General features: G+C 44.9%; 2 protein-coding genes across 3 annotated transcripts in view; one reads left to right on the forward strand and one right to left on the reverse strand.

The window, feature by feature from the left end:
- KCTD14 (potassium channel tetramerization domain containing 14) lies at window positions 1-10,075 on the reverse strand. Of its 2 annotated transcripts, XM_007187584.2 has the most exons (3): window positions 9,866-10,075; window positions 4,548-5,132; window positions 1-3,827 (listed from the first exon to the last, which is right to left on the reverse strand). In XM_007187584.2, exons 1-3 carry the CDS (start codon window positions 9,935-9,937, stop codon window positions 3,822-3,824), a joined length of 663 nt encoding a protein of 220 aa, XP_007187646.2. In that variant the 5' UTR covers window positions 9,938-10,075; the 3' UTR covers window positions 1-3,821. The 2 variants fall into 2 exon arrangements, with proteins under 2 accessions (XP_007187646.2, XP_007187645.2); XM_007187583.2 differs by having other exon boundaries at window positions 4-5,132.
- The window catches only part of THRSP (thyroid hormone responsive), a 41,130-nt gene continuing 36,985 nt past the window's right edge, over window positions 9,499-13,643 (forward strand). The window contains exons 1-2 of the mRNA XM_057552346.1: window positions 9,499-9,692; window positions 12,388-12,487. The gene's annotated coding sequence lies outside the window, so the exon portion shown is untranslated. The remainder of the gene's footprint in view (window positions 9,693-12,387; window positions 12,488-13,643) is intronic.

A 13,643-nucleotide genomic window follows, 5' to 3' on the forward strand; every position in this document is an offset into this window, starting at 1 on the left:
CCCCCACATTGGGAGCGCGGAGTCTTACCCACTGAACCACCAGGGAAGTCACAGGAATGCACAGTTTGGATCATTGTGTCCATTTATTTTTTGAAAGCCTCTTCTAGAATGGATGCCCTCTGGTGGGCATTCATAGGAAACACAAATATTTTCACCATTCCAAGACATTCATCCACATACCAACATCCCAGGCCGTCTTGTCCCCAGTCTTCCACTCTCATACTTTCCAAGGCTTTGGCCAACCAGGAAGGGGCCTGGACATGCAGTACCTAGAGATCAGTCTTCCAGGACACTGAGCACAGCAGAAAAGGGAAAAGAATGCATGGAAAGGGGGGCAGGGAAGACAGGGAAAATAAGTAGAAAAAAAAAAAGAGGTGCTCTAAGAAAACAATGAGACCTGAAAACCTGGCACAGTGCTATGAAGTAGGGTGTCTCCATGAGGGCAACCTCAAAGGTTTTACTGTGTGTTTTTCCTTTGGATTATAATAACAGTTATATTTAGCATTCAGTTTTAAGTTTTTCTCCTCTGACTCTATAATTTTCTTTAGTTAATCCCAACAGATCTGAAAAGCCACATATACCCCTACAAATGAATAGAGGTGGTGGGTTTTTTTTTTTATTGAGGTATAGTTGATTTACAATTTTATATTAGTTTCAGGTGTACACCACAGTAATTCAATACTTTTATAGATTATATTCCATTTAAAGTTATTACAAAATAATGGCTATATTTCCCTGTTGTACAATATATCCATGTTGTTTATTTATTTTATACATAGTAGATTTTACCTCTTAATCCCATACCCCTTTTTTTTTTTTTTTTAACTCTTTGGCCACACTGCACAGCATGAGGGATCTTAGTTCCCCCAACCAGGGACCAAACCCACATCCCCTGCAGTGGAAGCAAGGAGTCTTAACCACTGGACCACCAGGGAAGTCCCTCCCATACCTCTATCTTGCCCCTCCCCCTTCTTCTCCCCACTCATAACCACTAGCTTGTTCTTTATATCTGTGAGTCTGTTTCTGCTTTGTTATATACATAGGTTTGTGCTAGTTTTTAGATTCCACATATGAGTGATAACAGAGTATTTGTGTTTCTCTGTCTGACTGATTTCACTAGGCATAACACGCTCTAAGTCCATCCACATTGTTGCAAATGGCAGAATTTCAGTTTTTTATGGCTAAGTAGTATTCCATTGTATATATACACACATATCTTCTGTATCTATTCATCTGTTGGATACGTAGGTTGCTTCTATATCTTGGCTATTGTAAATAATGATGCCCTGAATATTGGGGTGTATGTATCTTTTGTTTTCTTCAGATATATACCCAGGAGTAGAACTGCTGGGTCATATGATAGTTCTATTTTTAGTTTTTTAAGGAACCTCCATATCGTTTTACATAGTGGCTATACCAATTTATATTCCCACCAACAGTGTACGAGGGTTCCCTTTTCTCCACATCCTTGCCAGCACTTGTTATTTGTGGCATTTTTGATGACAGCCATTCTGACAGGTGTGAGATGATATCTCATTGTAGTTTCGATTTGCATTTCTCTAATAATTAGTGATGTTGAGTATCTTTTCATGTGCCTGTTGACCATCTGTTCATCTTCTTTGGAAAAATGTCTATTCAGGTCTTCTGCCCATTTTTTAATCAGCGTGTTCAGAGATGGTATTTTGAACATTACTAATGTGCCTTACTTATTTTGCTATTTCAGAGGAAGGGAGGAGATGGTATTATTGGGAAGGCAACCAAGCGTGTCAATTTAATTTATGTATTTCTAATTTATATCTTTTTTGATATTTCTTTTTTTCATAGCCCTGTAAGCCCCACCACCTTAAATCCTTTTTAGAGCAAAGATTTAATTGTACTGAATTAAATTAAATTAATCTCCTCCCCAATAATTTTAAGCCATCTATAAATGCAATTTTGCTGTATAACATTGCATTATATAGATGTAACTAAGCTGGCTTATTTCCAATTGTTTTGCTATTGTAAATTAAGTGGGATAAAAAATAGTATGTTATCTTAATTGCATTATGGATTGGGAGTGGGGGGCGGGGGTATTGGAACTGCTTTCGTTTAATAAAATAGTTTGGTAAATTGCTAAGGAAGAGAGTCAGATCCAAAGGGATGCAGGCTAGAGCCAGAGCGATAAAAGAGGTAGCTAAACTGGAACATGGCCTTTTGGCAAATGACAAGACCACAAGGGGGCTGGTGGAAATTTGGCATGCCTCGAAAGCCTCATTTTGGAACTGGCACACTGTCACTTCCACACGTATACCATTGGCCAGATTAAGTCATGAGGCCAAGCACGAACTCAGTGGGGTGGGGAAGATTACTCCCACCTACAGAGAAGCATGGCAGGAATAGAGAGGGAAGAAAGAATAGGACACAAATACAATCTACAAGCGAAAAGCCCCTAGTGATGGGGGTGACTAAGGCACTCTTAGGAAAAGATATGCCCAATATTCAATTTGAAGTTGTTGGCATTTCTGTGTGGTAAACTCCCCTCATTTGCCTGCATTTGCCACCGTCTGCTATGTGCACAAATAGCTGATGGGAGTGGCATTTGTAAAAATTAAGAAAAAGATCTGAGTGTTAACTCTGGGTAAGCATTGCGTAGAACAGCACAACAGGTTTAAGACATCTAGTTGATCCCTATGCTGAATGAATCTAGCAGAAACAGAGAACCAGAGCTGACCATAAGAAGACAAGCCCTCTGGGAATGTGCAGAAATCTTGGGGAGGACATTGATCTTTCCATAATTCATGAAACTGAGATTTTAAGTAATCCTATTTATTTATTTATTTATTTATATTTATTTTTGGCTGTGTTGGGTCTTCGTTTCTGTGCGAGGGCTTTCTTTAGTTGCGACGAGCGGGGGCCACTCTTCATCGCGGTGCGCGGGCCTTTCCCGTTGCCGAGCACAGGCTCCAGACGCGCAGGCTCAGTAGTCGTGGCTCACGGGCTCAGTTGCTCCGCGGCATGTGGGATCTTCCCAGACCAGGGCTCGAACCCATGTCTCCTGCACTGGCAGGCAGACTCTCAACCACTGCGCCACCAGGGAAGCCCTAAGCAATCCTATTTAGATCTTATGCAGCAGGGTATCTCCTTGGAATCAAATCTCAGAAGTGTAATTACTGATCAAAGGGTATGAACTTTTTTCAGGCTCTTGAGGAGTAACGTTGAATTGATTCATGATGTTAAGTTCAAATAGATATTCAGGATTTTTCCACTTTAAATTGTGAGCCATATTAAATACCAAAAAAAGAAAAAGAAAATATAGAACAAGCTTTGAAAATAAGAAAAAAATATACAAGCAGATGCAGTTACTGAATTAAAACGCTCACTGAAAATAACTATGTTCTGAGCAATTTTATGTTTAAATTTGAAATTCTCTGATTCAGTGTTAATTCCTTAAAGCTTCACAGTTAAACCTGACCTTCAGTCCCAGGGAACCCAGGATGGCTGGTAATCCTACTAGGTGGGGAACGGGGGCCATCTATCCCAGACCTGAACTTGGAGAAGGATGAATGTGTCCTCCTTAGAGTCACTTAATGTCTTTGGTTGAGAAGCAGAACCTGAGAGAGTCTCTTGTTTAAGTCGTTTATTGAGGATGTGTTCTCAGGTGAAGGGGAGGGAGGGAAGCAGGTTAAAGCAGAGAAAGACCACTAAGCAAGAATGTGGTGTTCAGTGAAGACTGACTTCAGCCTGATCCCACGAGGAGCTCTAGAACAGGAACTGCACCTCCGTGAGGTGAGGGATCAGTCTTCTGTACCTCCACACAAGCGAGACAGCAATTCTTTTCTTGATCAGATCTCAAAATTAAAGTGCATCAGAATTACCTGGAGAACTTCTTAAAACAGACTGCTGGGCCAACTCCCTGTTTCTGATTCAGTAGGTCTGAGGTAGGGACTAGAGAATTTGTATTTCTAACAAGTTCCCAGGTATTGGGGATGCTGCCGGTCTAGGGACCACACTTTGAGAACTACTGCTCTAGATAAGAGGACACCTGTGAGGCTTTAGCAGCCAATACCCACCAGGGCTAGAAGATTGGACCACAAGCTGAGGCTGGGTAGATTACGTTTTTATGTCTGTCTAGATTCATGACATCCTATTATTTTCCTGTTGTCATCCCGCATCTCCAGCCAAAGCATTGTTGACACATTCCGATTCACCTCTGCCTTGCTATTGGACTTCAAGGGAAGGGTCTGGCAGGTACATGAGGCTTTAAAGAGGAAACAGCTGCACCTCTCTAGGCAAGTACAGTGGAGTCAGTTGCAATGAGTGGAAAGTCCTCAAAGGGGAAACACATATTTGGGGCAAGACTCAAGTAGACCACCTTGGAAGTTTTTGATGTCTGTTTGTTTTTAAAATTAAAGGAAGATGGCTTTGGAAGGCAACCTTTAATTTCTTAAGTCCCACCAGAGCCCATAACAAACAGTCCCCGCCCCTAGGGATCACCACCAGCTGAAGCTGAAGGTATAGAAGTAGTCGGAGACCTTGGCCGGTAACGGACTGTTGTGTGAATAGCGTACCTGGTACCCTTGGGCCTCAATGTCCATGTTCATGCAGTCCAGGAGGTCCCTGATATCCAGGGCTGCCTTCCAAGGCCCGAATTTGACCACTGACCTCTTGTCCGCCTCCAGGGAGCGCAGGGCGTCCGCGCAGTTTGCGTCATCCTTTTCGTTCTGTACCAGGCACACCAGAACACTAGAGCAGCGCGCCGCCACGGCCTCAGCACGCGCCAGGCGCACCATAAGCTCCAGGTTCTCACCGTAGCCTGGCACCTGCAGCAAAAACTGCTTCCGAGCTACCTGCTCACCAAAGATCTGTGGCATGTCCTCCAAGAGTTTGATTAAAGGCTTGATTTCGTAGAACTGAGCCTCACGGTACACCTCGAGGATGTGCTGTGTGGGCAGCTGCCCACTGCGCAGATATTCCAGGATGGGTCCAAAATAGGTGCCACAGCGATCGATGAAGAAGCGTCCCTCCGCGTCCAGGCAGGCCTTGGTGGAGCTGGAGAACATCTCTGCCAGCTTTGAGCCTGGGAGTTTTCTCAGGGTGCCCAAGGTGGTGGTATAGAACTCACCCCCAACGTTCAGCTCCACTACAGGAGATTCCTGGGGGCACAAGAGGCAGAGTGAACCCACAGCGCCATCTCCAGGGAGCTCATCATCCAAAGAACAATACCCTACAGAATTTAGGGGAGCCATAATGATTGGCTTCAGCTTATTGGAATGTCCATCTTACTGAAGGGGGTTATATTTATGCTGTATAGCTACAGAGAGTAGGCATTTTAAGGAAGAAAAATATTTTAGTTTGATATAAGAATACCCATTCAAGCATTTGAATTTTCTCATTTAGGTCACAGAATATTAGTGGAAGCAAGTCACAGCGACAATACCTCTAAAGTGTGTGGCCTGTGGCAAGGTTTTTTCCCTCCCTAGGCCTCAGTTTCCTTGTTTATAAAGTGAGGATATGGGGACTTCCCTGGTGGTCCAGTGGTTAGGACTCTGCGCTTCCACTGCAGGGGACACGGGTTCAATCCCTGGTCGGGGAACTAAGATCCCGCATGCCATGTGGCATGGCCAAAAAAATAAATAAATAAAATAAAATGAGGATATGGAGCTATTGTGAAGTCAAGAGTTCCTGACAGGGATGCTTAGATATAAGATACAGTAAAAAAAAAAAAAAAAAAAAAAAAAAGGGGGGGGGTGTTGTGGGGGGCAAAACATTTTCAACCTTTCAGAAAGGCTAAAGAAATCACACATGTATTCATTCAGGAATCATTTCTTTGGTACTTACTGTGTGTCCACATCCGTGCTGGGAGTGGGGATAAAAATTCTTATTTCATATAGAGCAGAAGTTCTGATTAGCAGTTGGCATGACTTTGATTAACAAATGTAATTTGTTTGATGGGTATATTTTTCAAAATATGGGCCCATGGGATTAAATAACAGGAATATCCTTGGTGGTGACAAGGTTGGTAACACCAAATACAACAGGCGTAAAACTGCCTCATAAATGGTAAAGTATGGTGCAAATGTAAGTTAGATTTAGCTGTTCATCAGAATTTTTAGAGGCCTCTTCTCTAGATCAGACCTTGGGCTGAGCACTAAGGATGTGGGTGAGACCCATGTGATATCTGCCTGGAGATGCCCACAGGCGAGTGCAGAGAGGGACCTGGAAAGAGACTGAGAGTCGGGCTGCATCTGAGGAATGCTGCCACACAGACCTAACAAAAATACCAGAATACTCTATAGCGGTTATTACACATGAGGTGATACACCGGTTGTTATCCTTACAAACCCAGCTTCCTGAACAACTTTCATCTTTTAAAATTCACTCTCTCATTCAATAAAACATGTATGTGCCTATTTTGTGCCAGGTAGCTGGGACACAGTGAGGAACAAGCAGGACACAGAACCTCCCCTCACAGTCTAGTAACTGTGTAAAGTGCTTTACATACACTCTCTAACTCAACCCTCATAGTAATCCTATGATGAATGTATTAAATCCCCATTTTCCAGATGAAGAAACTAAGGCTTAAGGAGGTGAAGTTCAAGTTGCTTAAGACCAACCAGCTATTAAGCAATAATGTCGGGATTTGAACTCAGGTCTGATTTACCACTTAGTCATTACATAAATTAATTTTCAACCTTCAAACACCTCCACTCTTCAATCCCTATTCATCCAACAAAATGTAGGGAGGACCTATTCCACCCAAGCCTCCTCTGAAGCAGATGGACAGGACACGGTCCCTGCCCTTGAGGAGCTCATAGGGGAGAAAGGGAAACAGATGGCTTAAATGTGTAGGTGCTGAGGGGGAAGACTCAAAGGTAGAAGGGATTGGCTCTTTTTGTAGATGTGTGTTGGAGGTTGTCAGGGAAGGTTTCCTAAGGGATGTGATGGCTGCTGCTGTGGAAAAGATCTACAGTATTAGGGGGAAGGCTGGATTTCCAAACTGGAGACTCCACTACAGGTCATTACAGGGCCAGGGATAGGGACAGGACTCAGGAATGTCCTTCAGTCAGATTTAGGTGTGACTTCCTTTTCAACTTGTCTGTGGGCTCTACCTCTAAGATTAAAGTACTGGAATTAAGAGAACTCAAGGCAGCCAAATTGCTGGGGAGAACTGAGTTGCCATGGCAACAGCTCCTACCAAGGGACAGTTCTGCTAGCTGGAATGGAGAAGGGAGAAAAGAGGTTGCAGTCTGACGGCAGCCAAACAATACAGCCCTGAGAAAAATAAGCCCAGAACCTGTGACGCCCTCTTTCTCCCATAAACCTCAAGGCTCCTTGGCAAGGCTGTTTGATTAACCCTAAGGTGGCTCTGTAAAGCAGGCAGTTAAATGTGAATTTGCAGACTTTAACCCCTGAATGGATCGATGATGGACTCTCATCACTCCTGTACCACTGAGAGCTCTTAACGTCCCCACATTACAGGCGAGGAAAGCTCAGAAAGAGGGGTCACACAGCTAGGAGGTGAGGAAGTTGGAGCTGGGATCAAATCCGTATCAGTCTGACTTCAGGACAGTATGGATGACCTACCCCCACCCTCCCAACATCCAGTCGCACTGCTGCTAGTAATTAGCTATGTTTCTAGGGCGTCACACTTCCTTCTCTGGGCCTAAGCTTAGTCATCTATCAAATAGTGAGGCAAAATCGATGAAGAGAACTCTAAGACTCTCCAGCTTTGAAAGTTTAATGAATCCAATCACTTCAAATGTTGTTTCTGAAGCTCATTTCCAGATGCTACACAAAATAGTCCCCTGCCCTGATATTTGCAGTCCCATTTCTTTATCAACAAAGACCTGGGCCCTGTTCCCAAGCTTCCTAATTATGTCCCTTTTCCCTCCGTGTTTTCTAAAAACTCCAAATCTCTTTGGAAATCTCAGACCTCCTACCCATCCATAAATACTACTGTGTGTGTTTCTAGCAGATAAAGACTTCTTTTCCATCCCTCTTCTGGACCACCTGCCCTTCCTCATGGCCCCTCCTCCCCACCTGTTCTACCAGTCACCCTGCTGAAGCATTCCTGGGTGAGCAAGCATGACCCAGGCCCTGTGTGCACAGGCTGGGGAAATGTGGTCTTTAGGAGGCTCTGCTGGGTACCAGGCTAGTGCTGGCCACGAGGACACAGGGATGAATCAGGCCCAGCTCTCATCCCACCAAACATTCATACATTTCCTTAGGTCACACTTAGTCTAGTCAGTGGAGGGACACCCCCATTCATATGTCTCCCAAGCCCAAGATCTCTCCCCACACCACAACTTTGATCTTTTCCCACTGTACCCTATCTCAGTCATCTGAGCCAGAAACCTAGACTCTAATCTTGCATTCTGCTCCTGTCCTCAACCTCCCCCCACACAGGTAATCAGTCACCAAGTCCTGGCCATTCTAAATGGCTGGTCAGTTCCATGGCTCCCGGCTCCCTCGAATATCCTCCCCCAATCCAATCTCTATTCTGAAACCAAAGCAGTTTCTCTGAAGCGAAAATCCGATCTGGTCACCACCTGCATTAAACACTTCAGTGATCCCACATTTCTTTACAGGTTAACTCGAGACTCCTTAACAAGGTTTACAAGGTCCTGTGCAACCCTGGCAATCAACTACCAGAGCCAACTACTGCTCCCCAACCCCAACCCATTCAGAGCAGGCTGGGCCCCACTGCCCCCAGGACTTCACTCATTTAACACCCCCAGTCCCTTCAGTCAGCCCACTCATCCTTCAAGTTAATTCCTCCGGGAATTTTCTGGATGTGTTGTCTCCTTGTGATTTCAGAGGGCCATGTACTTCCCTTGTCATGGTAATTCTGTTCCTTCATCTGTATCCCCCACCAGACTGGAGGGAGGACTATCCCAGATTCATCTTTATGTTACCAGTACCTACTACAGTGCTCAGCACACCAGGGATGCTCCATTAAGTGTCTGCTGAATTGAACTGCACTTACCCTCAGCACTGACTTACAGGAGCACCTAGTATTCTGATAAAGGCCAATCTTGCCCTACTTGGCATCATGCACGGTGCTGGCTTCCTCCTTTGCCCGGTAATTAATTCAGACATTTATTGGGTACCTTGAGTGGCCCCTGCCTCTGAGCAGGTGACATTGTCAATAGCCAGGAACAATGAGGTTATCATCATCCTATAGAAAAGACCACAGTCGCCCCACTGCTGGATCTGCTTTCCCTTCCTACAAGTCTTCAGGATGGCACGTAGCCGGGGAGAGGTTAAATGTTCTGATCCTTGAGTGCTCTGGGCTTTTTCTTGATCCTCCCCCCCCACCCCCCACCCCCGGTCCGCCCACCCAAGCCCTGGGAGGGAACGGGCAAGCAGGAGGACTCAGGACCCAGCCAGAGGTCAGGGACAGGCTAGAGAGGGTGGGTGTCCGGGGTGGGGGTGGTGAGGGAATGAATGATACTCTAGCCAGCCCTCAGTTGGGTCTACTACCACCTGCAGGAGGGGAAGGGCAGGGGAAGAGGAGGGGCAGAGGAAGAGCAGCAGACTGGGGCAAGCCAGGGGACTGAGAGACGAGACGCAAAGAGAAGAAGGAGGAGACAAAGGCAGCCAAGCAGGAAAGAGGGCATAGAGGAGAGGCTGGACTGAGCCGGAACCGGAACCGGAACCGGAACCGAGGCTGTGGCGCGGAAGGAGAGATCAAAGCGGCAGGAACTGACCAGGTGAAAAGAGAGCGCCTAGCCGCAGGCCGAGACGGGCGCGCCGGAAGCAGGGGAATTCAGACCCGCGGGGAGGAAAGGACGGGAGACCCTGGAAGGAGTGAAAGAAGGGAGAGGCGCGGGGCCGGAGCCGGAGCCGGCCGGGTCTTCTCGCCCGCCCCGGGCTTCGCACTCACCGTCTGCCGGCCCGCGGGGGTCACGGCCTGGCGCAACGGCCGGGAACCGGGCGCCGAGGTCAGGCTCATCATCCCGGCCCCGCAGGCGCTGGCGCTGCGCAGCCAGGCTGCCGCTCGCCGGTGCCGCACAGCCCGCCACGTGCGCGGTACTTGTGGCTGGCGGAAGTGCTCCTCGCTCCCGCCCCGGGGTGGGGGGAATCCGTACCCAGGGTGTGGTTAGAACCCTGATTGGGCTGGAGTTGGCGGCCTTGCGGTGAAACCTTAGGCTAGTCACTGTCCCTCTGTTGCCTGGTGTTGCGGGACAGCCAAATGGAGGAGGCAGAGGGAACTGACATTGACGACCTTGAGACTGTCTCCACTCACTACAGTCCTAGGGGTAAAGGATGAGCGACACCCACTTTACAGGTGAGGAGGGTGGGCCTCCAGGAGATAGGGCGGCCAGTTATTCACCTCAGATCAGCTGCTGAAAGTACAGAGCATGACCAGTGATGAGAAGAGCTAGGTACCTGTTGTGTGAGTTATTTTGCTTGTTAAAACATGATCCTTATGAAGGGGGGCATTACTCTTCTGTAGTATGGGCCTGCATAATGACCTTACAGAGAGGACAGTATGGAAAGAGGAGGGGAAGAAGAGTAACCATACAGTGGAGAAAATGACAAACACAACTTCAGCCAGGTGATCAAGATCAACATCAGAAGTCATAAATCATGATGATAGTATGCATCCTTGATCTGATGTGATGAAAATGGCACTTTGCCTCTGTGATCTTCCTCCCCAAAACCCATAACCCCAGTCTAATCATGGCAGTTCCTCAAAAAAAAAAAAAAAAAAACACTAAAAGTAGAACTATTATATGATCCAGCAAATCTACTTCTGGTTATATATGCAGAAAATTAAAAGCAGGACCTCCAAGACATATTTGCACACCCATTTCATAGCAGCATTATTCACAGTAGCCAAGAGGTGGAATATCCATCAATGGATGAATGCATAAACAAAAGTGGGATATATGTACAATGGAATGCTATTCAGCCATAAAGAGGAAGGAAATCCTGTCACATGCTACAGCATGGATGACTCTTGAGGACATTAAGTGAAATAAGCCAGTAACAAAAAGACAAATACTGCATAATTCCACTTATATGAGATACCTAAAGTAGTCAAATTAATAGAAACAGGAAGTTGAATAGTGGTTACCAGGGGCTGGGGGGGAGAGGGAAAAGGGGAATTGTTTAATGGGTAGAGAGTTTCAGTTTTACAAGATGAAAAAGTTCTGGAGATCTGTTTCACAGCAATGTAACACTACTAAACTATACCCTTAAAAATGCTTAAGATATAAATTTCATCTTATGTGTTTTTTAACGCAATTTTTTAAAAATATGACTTTTGGTCATAAACTAATGGTACAGAAACTTGGAAAAAATAATAACAATAATAACCAGACAATATCTGGTGAAAAAAAAAATAGAGCTTTGGAGTGTGACAACTGGGAATGGAACCCTAGACCTGTCATTTACCAGCTGTGTCATCATCCATCACTTCCCCTCTCAAAAGAGCCCAAATTTCCTCTTTGTAAAATACATGCAAATACTTACTTTCTGGGTTGTTGTGAGAATTAAATTAAGAGGAAAAAAATCTATCATGTTTCCCAAACTTCCCTGTTGCTAAGACTCTCTCAGAATGCTTGTTGAACATCATTCCAGAGCCCCACCTCCAGAGTACTAAAACCAAGTTACCAAGGAAGGGCCTGGGAACCTGCATATTTAACAAGCATCATGTCATCTTGGAAATTTGGGAAAAACTAGAATGATGCATTTACTGGCCTAGGAAGGATGGGACTCAGTGAATGTCAGTGCCCATTCCCCCTGACTCTATGACACCACCCTTCCAACATCATCCCATCCAGCCGTGGATAACTTTCCAATCTCTTCTTCTTCCTCCCCATGTGGGTTGTCACTCCATTTAATGTTCACCCAAGAGTTACTGATACTGACCTTAGCTAGGGGTTGGGGGCTGCAGACACAGGTGCGCAAGACATGTCTTTGTTCCAAAGATATGAACACAAATAACTTTAATGAAAGAGTAAATGAGCATATGAAAATATGCTGGAAGTCCATGTTACTGGAAATCCTCCTACTAAAAAGCATCTCAAAATATTGAAAATACTGAATATATGTATGTCTATATGTCTGAGCTCTCAAGAAAGTCAAGGAACTGCTCTGAGATGTTTGAACACCAACTCCATGGACTTCCCTGGGATTATCTCCAACCCTGAGTAACCTAGAACTTTTATTTTCAGGGGAGAGAGAGTAGGAGACAAAGTCTGGGCCACTCACAGGGTTGGATGTCAGATCAGAGACTATAAAAGGGTAAATTATTAAAAATCCACCACTCAAATGTGAATGCTGTGGAAACATCTGTCTCATTCCTCTGTTCTGGGTAGAGAAAAGTCTCCCCTGAAAAATTCTGGCAATAGGCTAGAGCTCAAATAGATCCAGGGTCCAAATATTCTTTTTTTTCAGGATCAACAAGAGCAACAACAACAAGGAACTTAATTTAAAACGGACCTGGATTGGTAATGCCCCAGATGTCTGACAAAGAAAATGAAAACCCTTCCTGGAGGTAAGTGCACAATCAAACCAAGCCTCAAAGAATTCACACAGCAGTCCAACAAATGCAAGCTCAGAATCAAAAGTCACACACCACAAAAGGACACAAGGTACAGTGAGCAAGAGTCAGTAGATCCACAAGCACCTCAAATACTGAGATTACTGGGTATAGAATATAAAATAAGTGTTTACTGTGCTTAAATAACTATAGAGAAGGGTGTATTTAAAACCTGAGTGAAGGGACTTCCCTGGTGGTCCAGTGGTTAAGACTTCGCCTTCCAATGCAGGGGGTGAGGGTTCGATCCCTGGTTGGGGAGCTAAGATCCCACATGCCTCGTGGCCAAAAAACCAAAACATAAAAAAAGAAGCAATATTGTAACAAATTCAATAAAGATGTTAAAAATGGTCCACATCAAAAAAACTCTTTTTTTAAAAAAAACAACAAAAAACCTGAGTGAAGACCAAGAAGATCTGATCAAAAATGACCAGGCAGGTCTTCCGTGGTGGCTCAGTGGTTAAGAATCTGCCTGCCAATGTAGGGGACACGGGTTTGAGCCCTGGTCCGGGAAGATCCCACATGCCGCGGAGCAGCTAAGCCCATGCGCCACAACTACTGAGCCTGCGCTCTAGAGCCCACGAGCCACAACTACTGAGCCCACGTGCCTAGAGTCCGTGCTCTGCAACAAGGGAAGCCACCACAATGAGAAGCCCGCACACCGCAGTGAAGAGTAGCCCTTGCTCGCCGTAACTAGAGAAAGCCCATGCACAGCAACAAAGACCCAGTGCAGCCAAAAATAAATAAATAAAATAAATAAATTTATATTTAAAAAAATGACCAGGCAGATTTGAAAAAAGCCAAATAGAACTTCTAGAAATGAAAAATAAAATAATTGAAATGAAAAGTTACTGAAACTTAACTATGGGTTGAGAAAATGCAATCAAAGGAGCAATGTTGTACTATTTTTCATCCATCATTTTTGCAAATATTGAGAGGAATAACAATGTGCCAGAGGGGGTAAGGATGTAAGAAAAGAACTCCTCAAACTTCACTGATTGGAATGTGAACTGCTGTGATCTTTTTTGGAAAACAATACGGCCATAGCTACTAAAATTTAAAAAAAAAATACAGATATCATTTGACCCAATATTTCCACTTTTGAGAATCTATC

This window comes from Balaenoptera acutorostrata, chromosome 9, assembly GCF_949987535.1.
Source record: "Balaenoptera acutorostrata chromosome 9, mBalAcu1.1, whole genome shotgun sequence".
Taxonomy (NCBI): Eukaryota; Metazoa; Chordata; class Mammalia; order Artiodactyla; family Balaenopteridae; genus Balaenoptera; species Balaenoptera acutorostrata.